The 12500-nt window shown below is 47.6% G+C and overlaps 1 protein-coding gene across 1 annotated transcript in view; it reads left to right on the top strand.

Annotated features, from left to right (window-relative positions):
- Window positions 1-12500, top strand: part of LOC134302994 (disks large homolog 4-like) — a 56697-nt gene that overhangs the window by 35178 nt on the left and 9019 nt on the right. The window contains exons 3-8 of the mRNA XM_062988209.1: window positions 3448-3504; window positions 10371-10424; window positions 11102-11152; window positions 11247-11371; window positions 11476-11645; window positions 12248-12384. Of these exons, the coding sequence (XP_062844279.1) occupies window positions 3448-3504; window positions 10371-10424; window positions 11102-11152; window positions 11247-11371; window positions 11476-11645; window positions 12248-12384 (594 nt within the window). The remainder of the gene's footprint in view (window positions 1-3447; window positions 3505-10370; window positions 10425-11101; window positions 11153-11246; window positions 11372-11475; window positions 11646-12247; window positions 12385-12500) is intronic.

Genomic DNA, 12500 nt, shown 5'->3' with positions numbered 1-12500 from the left:
AAATTGGAGAAATTGTGTAAAGGGCCGTAACCCTAAACTCTTAGACTATGATGCTGTATTTATTTCTAAAATAGATGGACATCACTAGAAGGTTTTAGAAATACTTCAGAAAAACTGTCGCCGTTTAACGTGTGTACAGAAGTAGCCGTGCGTCAACAACATCCAGAAACGCCATGGCCTGCCTTTAGTTATACTCCTTCACTGGGTTTAAACACACATGGATATATGGAAATCCTCTCACCCCTTCACCCACTCACCCACAGTGGATATTGTGTTTCCTGTTCAGGTCTCGGGTGATGTGGTGATGGGAGTGTGGGTGGAACACGAGCGGTGCTGTACACTCCGATATTACTGCGTTACCCACAATTACTCCACACCCTGTACAGAGTCCCATCAAAACATTATACTGGGGGCACTGGTGCAGCTTTCTCCACACCAGTTATTAGGGGGGTGGGTGCTGGAAAATGAGCTGGGAAAAGTTCCATCCCATAATAATCTGCATGTTATTCCCTGTATTTACTGCGATTTAATCATAGTCAACCACTTCAGGAAACCAGTGGGTCTGAGTGGAACTCAGTGGATCTCAGTGGGCCTTGGTGGGTCTCAGTGAGTTTTAGTGGGTATCAGTGGATCTCAATGGATCTCAGTGGGTCTTAGTGGATCTTAGTGTGTCTTAGTGGGTATCAGTGGGTTTTGGTGGGTCACAGTAGATCTCAGAGGGTCACGGTGGGTCTCAGTGGATCTGAGTTGAACTCAGTGAATCAGGCCTTGGTGGGTCTCAGTGAGTTTTAGTGGGTCTCAGTGGGTCTCGGTGGGTCCGTATCGCGCATGGAGAGTCACACACGGATCTCCATGATTCTCCTGGATGTCAGCACTGTTGGGTTAGTGTGTTTTACTGCCCGTTTCAATATTTCTTATTATTGGTTCATCTGTGAAGATGAAGGATGGGGTTCAGGATACACTGCGGCCCCGTTCAGCCTCCTTTAGGGAATAAATACAGGATGATTCCGCACCACACGGTCCTTCAGGATGGTAATTCTAAACCTTTCTATAAATACACACAGAATCACTGACGTGGGATGAATTTCTCTGTTCCGGGATCGATGTGACGAGGAGCTTCTGTGGCTCAGACGTACTGAGGGAGAACATGTTTAACTCACACTTCTCCTCGGGAGTGTAGGATTTTTTTTCTGTGTGTTTACACTGTTCCTCCCTTATCCCCCTCTCTCCCACCCACATCTCTACCCTCATGCCCTCTCGCTCTGTTCTGATGCCATGCTAGTCTGCCAGCAGGTCCACTAGGTGTGTGTGTGTGTGTGTGTGTGTGTGTGTGTGACTCACACTGTGTGTGTGTGTGTGTGTGTGTGTGTGTGTTCTCTACACCTCATGGAGTCGTACTGTGTGTAGCTGCTCTGGATTTTTCCACACACAAGTATGTGGACACCCAGAACCTAATAAATACAGGACGGTGGTAACTCAGAGGTTAACTTACTAGACTGATAATCGGGAGGTTGCTGGTTCAAAGCCTCACATCTTCCAGTGATGCTGCTGTTGGGCCCCTCGCTCTGTACTCGTTCTTGATTGTAGCTGTAAGTGTTCTTGCCTCCACGACTGGCAGTTGTAGCCTAGAGGTTAAGGTACTGGACTAGTAATCAAAAGGTCGCTGGTTCAAGCCCCATCACTTCCACGTTGCCACTGTTGGGCCCTTGAGCAAGGCCCCTAACCCTCAATTGCTTAGACAGTATACTTTCACAGTACTGTAAGTCACTTTGGATAAAGCATCCGCTCTGGGAAGCTGTCCTTTATATTTTGGACTATGACTGAAGGGATTGAGACCTGTCCACAGTCCACAGTTTGGAACTCAGTAGTCTGAACTGTCAGCACATCGTTCTATTTCAAATCAGTAGTATCTAGTTAGAAGGAGCGTCCACATACTTTTGTTCATGTACTGTCTTGTATGAAGATCCAACCGACATCACAGGTGTGTGTGTGTGTGTTGTGTGTGTGTGTGTGTGTGTGTGTGTTGCGTGGGCATTAAGGTCAGTGTTACTCACCCCTTACATGTATGTATACACACACACATGCACATAGGTGCACACACATGCCAACACACACACACACACACACACTCTCTCTCTGTGGTACCATCTGTCGTCATGAAAAACACATACTAACAACACACACACACACACACACACACTTCTTACACACCAGTGCACTATGGGTTGTTGTCTCTCAGCCAGCAACCATGGTGTGTGTGTGTGTGTGTGTGTGTGTGTGTGTGTGTGTGTGTGTGTGTGTGAGAGAGACACTGCGAATCAGTTTGGTTTGAAGATGCACACACACACACACACACATGTACACACACATACACACACACATACACATATACACACACACACTTCACCATCTATAAGTATTCATTAATACACACAAATACACACATATACACACACATATACACACACACATATACACACATACACACACACATACACACATATACACACACATACACACATATACACACACATACACACACAAATACACACACATACACACATATACACACACATACACACACAAATACACACACATACACACATATACACACACATACACACACACATACACACATATACACACACATACACACACACACACACATATACACACACACACACACACATATACACACATATACACACACATACACACACACACACATACACACACACATACACACAGACACATATATACACACACATCAACATCTATGAGTATTCATTAGTACACACAAATACACACACACATACACACATATACACACACACATACACACACATTTATACATTATAGTTATATAATCTAAATCTTACACCAGGGCCCCAGAGAATCCTGCCCTCTGATTGGCTGGTGTGTTCATTCAGAAAAGCTTTGAAGTATGTAGATCAGTTTGAATAAAGGGAAGGAAGCTCGGGCGGGGCAGCGGTCTAACACACTGGCTCACCACTCGTGAGTTTGAATCTCAGCAGAGCTACCGACCTGTGAGAACCTGACACCTGACAGGTGATAAAAAAGTGGCCACCGTTAGGACAGGTGTTAGAGGGGGCGTGTGGTGATCCGGTTCTAAGATCAGATCAGATCGGGGTTGTGCGTGTGGCAGCAGATTCACAATAGGGAAGTGGATATGACTAAATTAGAAGCTTGGGCTTGTGTGTAAATCAAAGCTTTAAACATCAGAGACTAACTGCACTAACTAACCCCCTTACCTGTACCTGTCCTCTATAATAACCCCGCCCTGAACACCTGACCTGACACCCCACTCTGCTCTTCCTGCTGTTTTACCCCCCCCCCTCGTTCCTACTCTTTATGTTTGAATGCTCTGACCCTGCTGCTCTTCCCGCTGTTGAGTTATCCTCCCTCCTCTGTTGTTTTGTTTTGCAGCCGGTGTTGCTTTCGGCGGGTCACACCCCCCTCTACACCTCCGCCGTCTCCACCCTGGTAAGAGCTCACTGATCACTGAGAGTGTAATGCTGCCTCCTGCTGGACTGGGGGGGGAAGGGAGGGTCACATTCTCCTGTAACTGGGACATTAAACCCCAGTGTGAGAGGTGTGTGTGTGTGTGTGTGTGTGTGATGTGCTGAGGAACTGCGCATCCTTTAAATGTCCAGCAGGTGGCACTGTTACACTTTTATTTCTAATATACTGTAGTATAAACGAACCCTCAGTACCTGTGTTCCAAACCACAGTGTTCCCTACATAGTGCACTCTCACAGAAGTCATTTTGTGTGTGTGTGTGTGTGTGCACTGTATAGTGAATAGAGAGGGGGAAATGATTTGGGACACGTCCACTAATAAATTATTAAGGAAAGTTCTTGTAGTGTGCACTATATTGTGAATAGATTTTGCGATTTGGGAAAAATCTATTCACACCATTACGCACTGTGTTATGTGCACTACGGGGTAAACTGGGCCTGTGGTTTGTGACATAAAGTAATGAAGGAGGGGTATGTGGTTTAGGACGTGTCCCAAATGTGCATTATGAAGTAATATAGGAGGGGTATGTGGTTTAGGACGTGTCCCAAATGTGCATTTTAAAGTATTAAAGGAGGAGTGTGGTTTAGGACATGTCCCAAATGTGCATTATGAAGTAATAAAGAAGGGGTATGTGGTTTAGGACGTGTCCCAAATGTGCATTATGAAGTAATATAGGAGGGGTATGTGGTTTAGGACGTGTCCCAAATGTGCATTATGAAGTAATAAAGAAGGGGTATGTGGTTTAGGACGTGTCCCAAATGTGCATTATGAAGTAATAAAGAAGGGGTATGTGGTTTAGGACGTGTCCCAAATGTGCATTATGAAGTAATAAAGAAGGGGTATGGGGTTTAGGACATGTCCCAAATGTGCATTATGAAGTAATAAAGAAGGGGTATGTGGTTTAGGACGTGTCCCAAATGTGCATTATGAAGTAATAAAGAAGGGGTATGTGGTTTAGGACGTGTCCCAAATGTGCATTATGAAGTAATATAGGAGGGGTATGTGGTTTAGGACGTGCTCGTCCGAGGGGTCTCAGTGCAGCACTGTCGATCAGCCAGCAGAGGGCGTAACTGCTGCAGTTATAAGGAGGAGAGGATTTCTCATAACTTCAGCAGTTACGCCCTCTGCTGGCTGATCGACAGCGCTGCACAGAGACGGGGATAAAGTGTGTGCGCGATACGGATCTCCGTATAAACACGCCTGGTGAAAAGAAGAGGTCGGTGCTGCACATGCAGGGGAAATACAGTCAGGGAATTGGATATGACTAAATGAGGAGAATAATGCATACATTAACAGTTCTGCACCGTTTTGGTTTTGTGTTTTCCGGTTCCTGCAGCTCCTCTCACACAATCGCTCCGTAATTAGCGGTACGAACCTCCGCCGCTCCGCCGCTCCGCCGCTCCCTCTCTCCCTCCGGCTCTGGAGTAATTACACGCCCCGAATCTGCCGGGACGCCCCGCAATGCACCATCAACCCACGCAGCACGGCGACGGAGGAGCGCTCATTAAACCGAAGTGCAAGCTCAGCTCTGAGAACTGAGGCTAGCTGTGAGCTACACGCCGCCTCCCGAGCTAACGGCACGCGCTAGCATGAACGATCCTGTCTAATTTACCGGCACGGCGGTTAGTAGTGAGATTAGCATTTCACCTAAACACTGCACATCTGTTTCAGTCATGTCCAGTTCCCCCTGGAGAGCTGGAGACTAGCACGTGCAGCTGCCTGCCGCTTCTTTTCACCATCCAGCAGCCGGTTCCCGCGCGGAGCTGCCAGCCAATGTGTGAAACCCTGGTCACTCCTAGACCTAGACCAGTCTGGGGCGAGGAGAATCCCCATCCACTGAGATTTGAGGGCGGAGAGCTGAAGTGTTAGAGTGTGTGTGTGTGTGTGTGTGTGTGTTCCTGTATGTGTGTAATTGCGAGCAGGAGTGTGTGTGTGTGTGTGTATGTGTGTTTGTGTAGATGTGTGTAGGAGTGTGTGTGTAGGAATATCTGGTTGCTATGGTGATCTGATTGTAATGGAGTGGTCTGCTCTGTGGTGGAGGAGAGGACTGACGGGTGTAGGATATTTTGGGAGGGGGGGCACTGGGACCAGGACCGCTGTAGTGTGATGTCATCAGTGTGATGTCATTAGTGTGATGGAGGGTCACCACCTGATGAATGGACGTGGCTAAAATCCAGCTCTTCTTCATCTGTTGTTCTTTTACTCTCTCATTCAGCTCTCGCACTCTTTCTTTCTCACATTCTCGGCTATTGTTCTCTCCTCTCTCACTCTCTCCAGCTCTTGAACTCACTCAGTGGTTTTCTCTCTTTCTCTTTTTCTGTTCCTCGTCTTTATTTTTGGTATTTCTCCCGTCCTCTCTCTCTCTCTCTCTCTCTCTCCACGCTCGTCCTCTCTCTCTCTGTTTCTCTCTCTGTGTGGAATATTTCCTCTTTCACACTTCTGTCTCTCTCACACACACACACTCTCTCACGCTCTCTGGTACTGTGTGGATGTGAGAGTGTGTGTGAGAGTGTGTTCCTCACTCCGGGAGCTGCTCTCTGTCGGTTCGGTTCTCGCCGGTTCTTCTCCTCCACTCGGTCAGTAGGGATGTTTGCGTCGGTTTGGTACGCTAAGAAAATGGGACGCCGCTTCATCAGCAACGTACGCAAAGGGAATCGACACCGACAGCTCATCACGGTACGAGCTCAGTATGTTTACTGGGAGTGGGGGGGGGGGGGGGATTGGGGTACTTTGGGGTAGTTTGAGATTAAAGGTAGAGGAGAGGTAGATTGGGGTAGAAGTGAGGTAGTTCAGGGTAGATTGGAGGGGGGAGGTAGATTGGGAGTAGAAGAGAGGTAGTTCAGGGTAGATTGGAGGGGGGAGGTAGATTGGGAGTAGAAGAGAGGTAGTTCAGGGTAGATTGGAGGGGGGAGGTAGATTGGGAGTAGAAGAGAGGTAGTTCAGGGTAGATTGGGAGTAGAAGAGAGGTAGTTCAGGGTAGATTGGGAGTAGAAGAGAGGTAGTTCAGGGTAGATTGGAGGGGGGAGGTAGATTGGGAGTAGAAGAGAGGTAGTTCAGGGTAGATTGGAGGGGGGAGGTAGATTGGGAGTAGAAGAGAGGTAGTTCAGGGTAGATTGGGAGTAGAAGAGAGGTAGTTCAGGGTAGATTGGGGTGGATGGGAGGTAGTTTCTAATGTAAAGCTTGTCAGGCAGATTTTAAAACCACAGACATTAATGTGGATAAATGATCACGTGTGTCTGTGACGGTCTCTGTGTTGGACTGTGTCTGTAGGAATTTGTGGCCAGTTTATCAAAAGAGCATGTGTGTAATGTGCTGTACAAAGTTCAGAATGTGTGTGTAAATATACGGTTCCAGCTCTTCATCTTGTAAAGTGCAGAACTTTCATGTTCACTGATGGCTCGCCAACCAGAACTAGAACCAAAACTAGAGGAACCAGGACCAGAGGAACCAGAACTAGAGGAAGCAGGACCAGAGGAACTAGAACAAGAACCAGAGGAACCATAATAAGAACCAGTGCTAGAACTAGAACCAGAGGAACCAGAACTAGAACCAGAACCAGAGGAACTAGAACAAGAACCAGAGGAACCATGATAAGAACCAGCGCTAGAACTATAACCAGAGGAACCAGAATAAAAATCCGAACCAGAGCCAGAACTAGAGGAACCAGAACCAGAGAAACCTGAATAAGAACCAGAGGAACCAGAACTAAAACTAGAACCAGAACCAAAGTAACCAGTTGAACCAGAAACAGAGGAAACAGAGGAACCAGAGGAACCAGAAACAGAGGAACCAGAAACAGAGGAACTAGAGCCAGAACAGAAACCAGAGGAACCAGAACTAGAACCAGATGAACCAGAATCAGAGAAACCAGAACAAGAACCAGAACTAGAGGAATCAGAACAAGAACCATTACTAGAATCAGAACCAGAAATAGAACCAGAACCAGAGGAACTAGAACTAAAGTCAGAACAGAAACCAGAGGAACCAGAACTAGAACTAGAGGAACCAGAACCAAAAGAACCAGAGGAACCAGAAACAGGAACCAGAACTAGAACAAGAGGAACTAGAGCCAGAACCAGAGGAGCCATAATACGAACCAGAGCTAGAACTAGAACCAGATGAGCCAGAATCAGAAACAGAACTAGAACTAGAACCAGAGGCAGACCTAGAGGAACCAGAACCAGAGGAACCAGAACTATAACCAGATGAACCAGGCAGGAGGAGAAATAAACCAGTATGAGAAGCTGGAGGTGAAATTGTGTGTTTGATAAACATTCAAGCTTTTTTGGGCCTCGAGGGTTCGGCAGGAAATAGAGCTGCAATATTTATCTCAATAACACATTTAATGAACACACACACACTCACACACACACACACACTCACACACACACACTCACACACACACACACTGTACCTGCTCACTGAACCCGACTCGTTACTAGAGTAAAATTGTGCATGTTGGCAAATACAGGCGCCAGAGAAGCGGCACAGCGGTGCCAACCGAGAGAGCGAGACTCAGAAAGATTTCATTTACATTTACATTTGTGGCATTTATCCAAAGCCACTCATAATTATGATCAAATACAATTCGAGCACATGAGGGCCTCGCTCAGGGGCCCAACAGCGGCGACTCGGCTCGAACCGGCAGCTTTCTGATTACTAGTCCAGTACCCTAACCTCTGAGCTACCACTGCACCAGTTACTAACAGCTAATAAATCAGTGATATGATGGAAATGATGTGGTTTCAACTTTACAGCAACAGTTTAGGGAAGGACCTTCCCTATTCCAGCATGAGCATGAGTTCAGCCCCACTCAACAGCTCTGGGATGAACCGGAACATCGACTGATCGATCAGCACCCAGCCATACAAACACTTCCATCTTTTGTACTATTGAACGGGCACAAATTCCCACACACAGACACACATCAAAGTCTCACGAGAAGCGTCTCAGAGGAGCGGCTGCTGTTCTAGCTGGGATGCTTACGGTCAGGCGTCCGAATACTTTTGGCCCTGTAGTGTAGTTAGACTGATAAACAGATAGATGGATGTGTAGATGTGTAGATGTTATGTAATAGGATGAAGAACTGGGACGAATCCACCGCTGCCGTTTCCCATTACACTCTTCATCATCCTCATCATCGCCTAGGAAACCCTGGTTGCCATGGAGACTGCTCCTCTCTTTCATCTTTCCGCACAGTGCGATGGATTGGGGAGCGAGTGCCGAACTCGGACACCCTGTGGGTTTGAGCTGGGAATGTAAAAAGGGGGGGGGGGGGGGGGGGGGAAGGGGGGTGGGGTTCGAGATACTGTTCGTGTCTTTTCTTTTTTTTGAAGATAAAGAACTACTGTTCCCATAATGCATTGTGCTTCCGTTCACCGAGCTTTGGTCATTATTGTTATATATTGTCATGTATTTTAACGATGTGATGGTGGGTCTGGTAGCTGTTTGGTTAGGCGACAAGATGATGGATCACAGAGAAGCTTCCAGATCTCAGACCCCTAAAGAACTTATCAGCTACATCGTTAGCCGCAGTGTTATCTATGCTAAAACTGCACCTCTGAGGGGGTGGGATATGCTAGGCAGCAGGTCAACAGTCAGTTTTTGAAGTTGATGTGCTGGAAGGAGGAAGATTGGGTGCAACTCTACCAGCTACTCAGTCCACCAGTGGGTTACAACCCGAATGCTCACCAGAGGAACAGGACAGGGGGTCTCGCAAAGCCAGCGGCGCCCTCGGTACTCGGGAAGCTGCTACGTCAGCGCTGTCTTTACAGGGACGCATTTCCCATCATCCCACACTCCCGAGAAGAGGGCGTGTCTAAATTCTTAGATCCCTTAAAATGCTCCTACTGAGGCGCCTTAATTCTGAGTGATGATCTGACTGAATGACGAGGGAGCGTCCGACACCTCCTCAGCGCTGAAGATCAATCCCAGCATTCAGTGCAGCACGACTTTTCTCACAAAAACTACAAACATGGCGGACGGATCAATGCGGAGCAACCAACAGAACAAGAACCAGGGGAACCAAAACCAGAGAAACCAGAACAAGAACCAGAACTAGAGGAATCAGAACAAGAACCCTTACTAGAATCAGAACCAGAGGAACCAGAAATAGAACCAGAAATAGAACCAGAACCAGAGGAAACAGAGGAACTAGAACTGAAGTCAGAACAGAAACCAGAGGAACCAGAACTAGAACTAGAGGAACCAGAACCAAAAGAACCAGAGGAACCAGAAACAGAGGAACCAGAACTAGAACAAGAGGAACTAAAACCAGAATCAGAGGAACCATAATAAGAACCAGAGCTAGAACTAGAACCAGATGAGATCCCTTAAAATGCTCCTACTGAGGCGCCTCAATTCTGAGTGATGATCTGACTGAATGACGAGGGAGCGCCCGACGTGTTATTAGAATCCTCTCTACTGAGGAGCTGATCAGGTGGGTATGGGGAGCAGGGCGGGTCGATAGGTCTCACACAGACCCTGAGCTCTGAGGAGGAGTAGAGAGGAGTGAGTGACTGGCAGAATCATTGTGGCAGGAGGCGAGTGAGAACGGGTGCAGCGTCTCCCACCCACACACACACACACACACACACACACACACACACACACTCGGTTCCTCTTCATCCTGTCATCCTGTTCTCACCATCCTCACACACACACACACACACACTCGAGTGCAGTGCTGCTCGTTTCTCTGCAATAATTTGATTTAGTGTTGAATTATCTCTGTATTGCAGGAGCCACTAAAGGACTCAATTTCCCACAATGCACTCTGATATATATAATCCCATTTCCAACAAAGTCTAACCTCTCTCTCTCTGTTTCAGGCGAACTCTCCTCCAGTGGTAGTAAATACAGATACACTGGATGGTTCACCGTATGTAAGTACCACACACACACACACACACACACACACACACACCTTTTCTTTTACACAGTGTTCCGTGAATGCACCACCCCCAGTCGAGGAGAGTCTGGGCTGTCACACGCCCCCTCCGACATCCTGGTCACCAGAGGCCGCACTCACACCATCAGCCATCGTCCCTCCCCTATAAACTCACAGACTCATGTGTCTGTGCAGGCGCCCTACTGGCTGATAGCTGAGATGAGATTCAAACTCGAGCACAGATAATGAAATCAAACAGCCGTTATTAGTGCTGAGCGTTTATTCCCAAAGGGTTTGATCTTAAAAATGTATTTTAGCTGTCAGCTCTGCTACCGGTCAGCTGTCGGCTGTGCAGACGGTGCAGCAAACAAAATCGGCCACTAGTCTGCTGGGTGGAAAAAGACGGGACTTAAAAGTGGGCGGGGTCTTTGACGCTGTGCAGGGACCCTGGTTAGTACCCCGAGGCACCTGTACAGAAGTGGAGGAACCCAATAAACCAAAGTACAGGTGAATAAGAAGGAGGGAGGGCGTGTCAGGAGAATATACCCTCCTCGTACACCATCGGGGTCTCCAGCAGAGTAAGAGGAACTGGCTACGACTAAACTGGGAGGAAACAGTAGGGAAATGCGATTTTGGATGATGTGTGACTGTAGATCTGACGTGTGTGTTCAGGTGAACGGGACGGAGGGTGAGATCGAGTATGAAGAGATCACGTTGGAGCGAGTGAGTCCTGGAGAACATGTTTAATAGTTTAGAAGATAAAAGAGTCGCTTTGAACTTCAACACACTGTGTGTGTGTGTGTGTGTGTGTGTGTAGGGGAACTCAGGTTTGGGGTTCAGTATAGCCGGCGGTACAGACAATCCTCACGTTGGAGACGATCCGAGTATCTTCATCACCAAGATCATCCCGGGCGGAGCAGCAGCTCAGGACGGGAGACTGAGGTGACGCCCGGTCGGGCTCCTCACCCACACACTCACAAGGCTCGGGTTCGAACCTAAATAATAACCCCCCCCGCCCCCTCGTCCTCTCCTCCTGTGTGTCTCAGGGTGAACGACAGCATCCTGTTCGTGAACGACGCCGACGTGAGAGAGGTCAGCCACAGTCAGGCGGTGGAGGCTCTGAAGGAGGCCGGAGCTATCGTCCGCCTGTACGTCCTGCGCCGGAAACCCATAACCGAGAAGGTCACCGAGATGAAACTCATCAAAGGACCCAAAGGTGCGCGTGCACACCCGATCGAATCTAATGAGTTAATATAAACTCTACACTCTGTGGCCAAAAGTATGTGGACACCTGACCGTGAGTGAAACAGAGCGACCTCTGTGTGATCTATTCTGAGAGGCTTCTCACAAGACTTTGAAGTGTGTGTATGGGAATTTGTGTCCATTCTGTCTAAATATGACAGCATTTGTGTGTATATGGCTGGGCACTGATTGATCAGTAGATGTTTCGGTTCATCCCAGAGCTGTTGAGTGGTGCTGAGGTCAGGGTTCTGTGCACACCACTGGAGCTTCTTGGTCATACTGAAACAGAAGAGGGCCTTCCCTAAACTGTTACTGCAGAGTTGGAAGCACGTCATTTTCCTTTGTGTGATTGATTTATCACATCTGTTAGTAATTGTTGTGGCTGAAAAACATGAATTTATTAATTAGGCGGGGTGTCCAGATAGTTTTGTCCATATGAAGTGTATACGCTATGTGGCCAGAAGTATATGGACATCTGTATATTAACCTGTTGGATGTTCCATTTGATAACCGTCAGCATTAATATAGAATTGAATGTTCTCTCTCTCTGTCTCTCTCTCTCTGTCCCTCTCTCAGGTTTGGGGTTCAGTATAGCGGGCGGAGTCGGTAATCAGCACATTCCGGGTGATAACAGCATCTACGTCACCAAAATTATAGAAGGAGGGGCGGCGCATAAAGACGGACGACTGCAGATCGGAGACAAAATACTGGCGGTAAATCAGCATCCAAATAGTACTAATGCGCTGGTTCACCACCATGCCGAGCTCAGGCTGTCCAGTTTGAGTCTTAGCGGTGCTATCGACCTGGCCGGCCATCCAAAAATCTAATT

This window comes from Trichomycterus rosablanca, chromosome 26, assembly GCF_030014385.1.
Source record: "Trichomycterus rosablanca isolate fTriRos1 chromosome 26, fTriRos1.hap1, whole genome shotgun sequence".
Classification (NCBI taxonomy): domain Eukaryota; kingdom Metazoa; phylum Chordata; class Actinopteri; order Siluriformes; family Trichomycteridae; genus Trichomycterus; species Trichomycterus rosablanca.
Note: the sequence above shows the minus strand (reverse complement) of the source record. Positions and strands in the feature narration are given on the sequence as shown.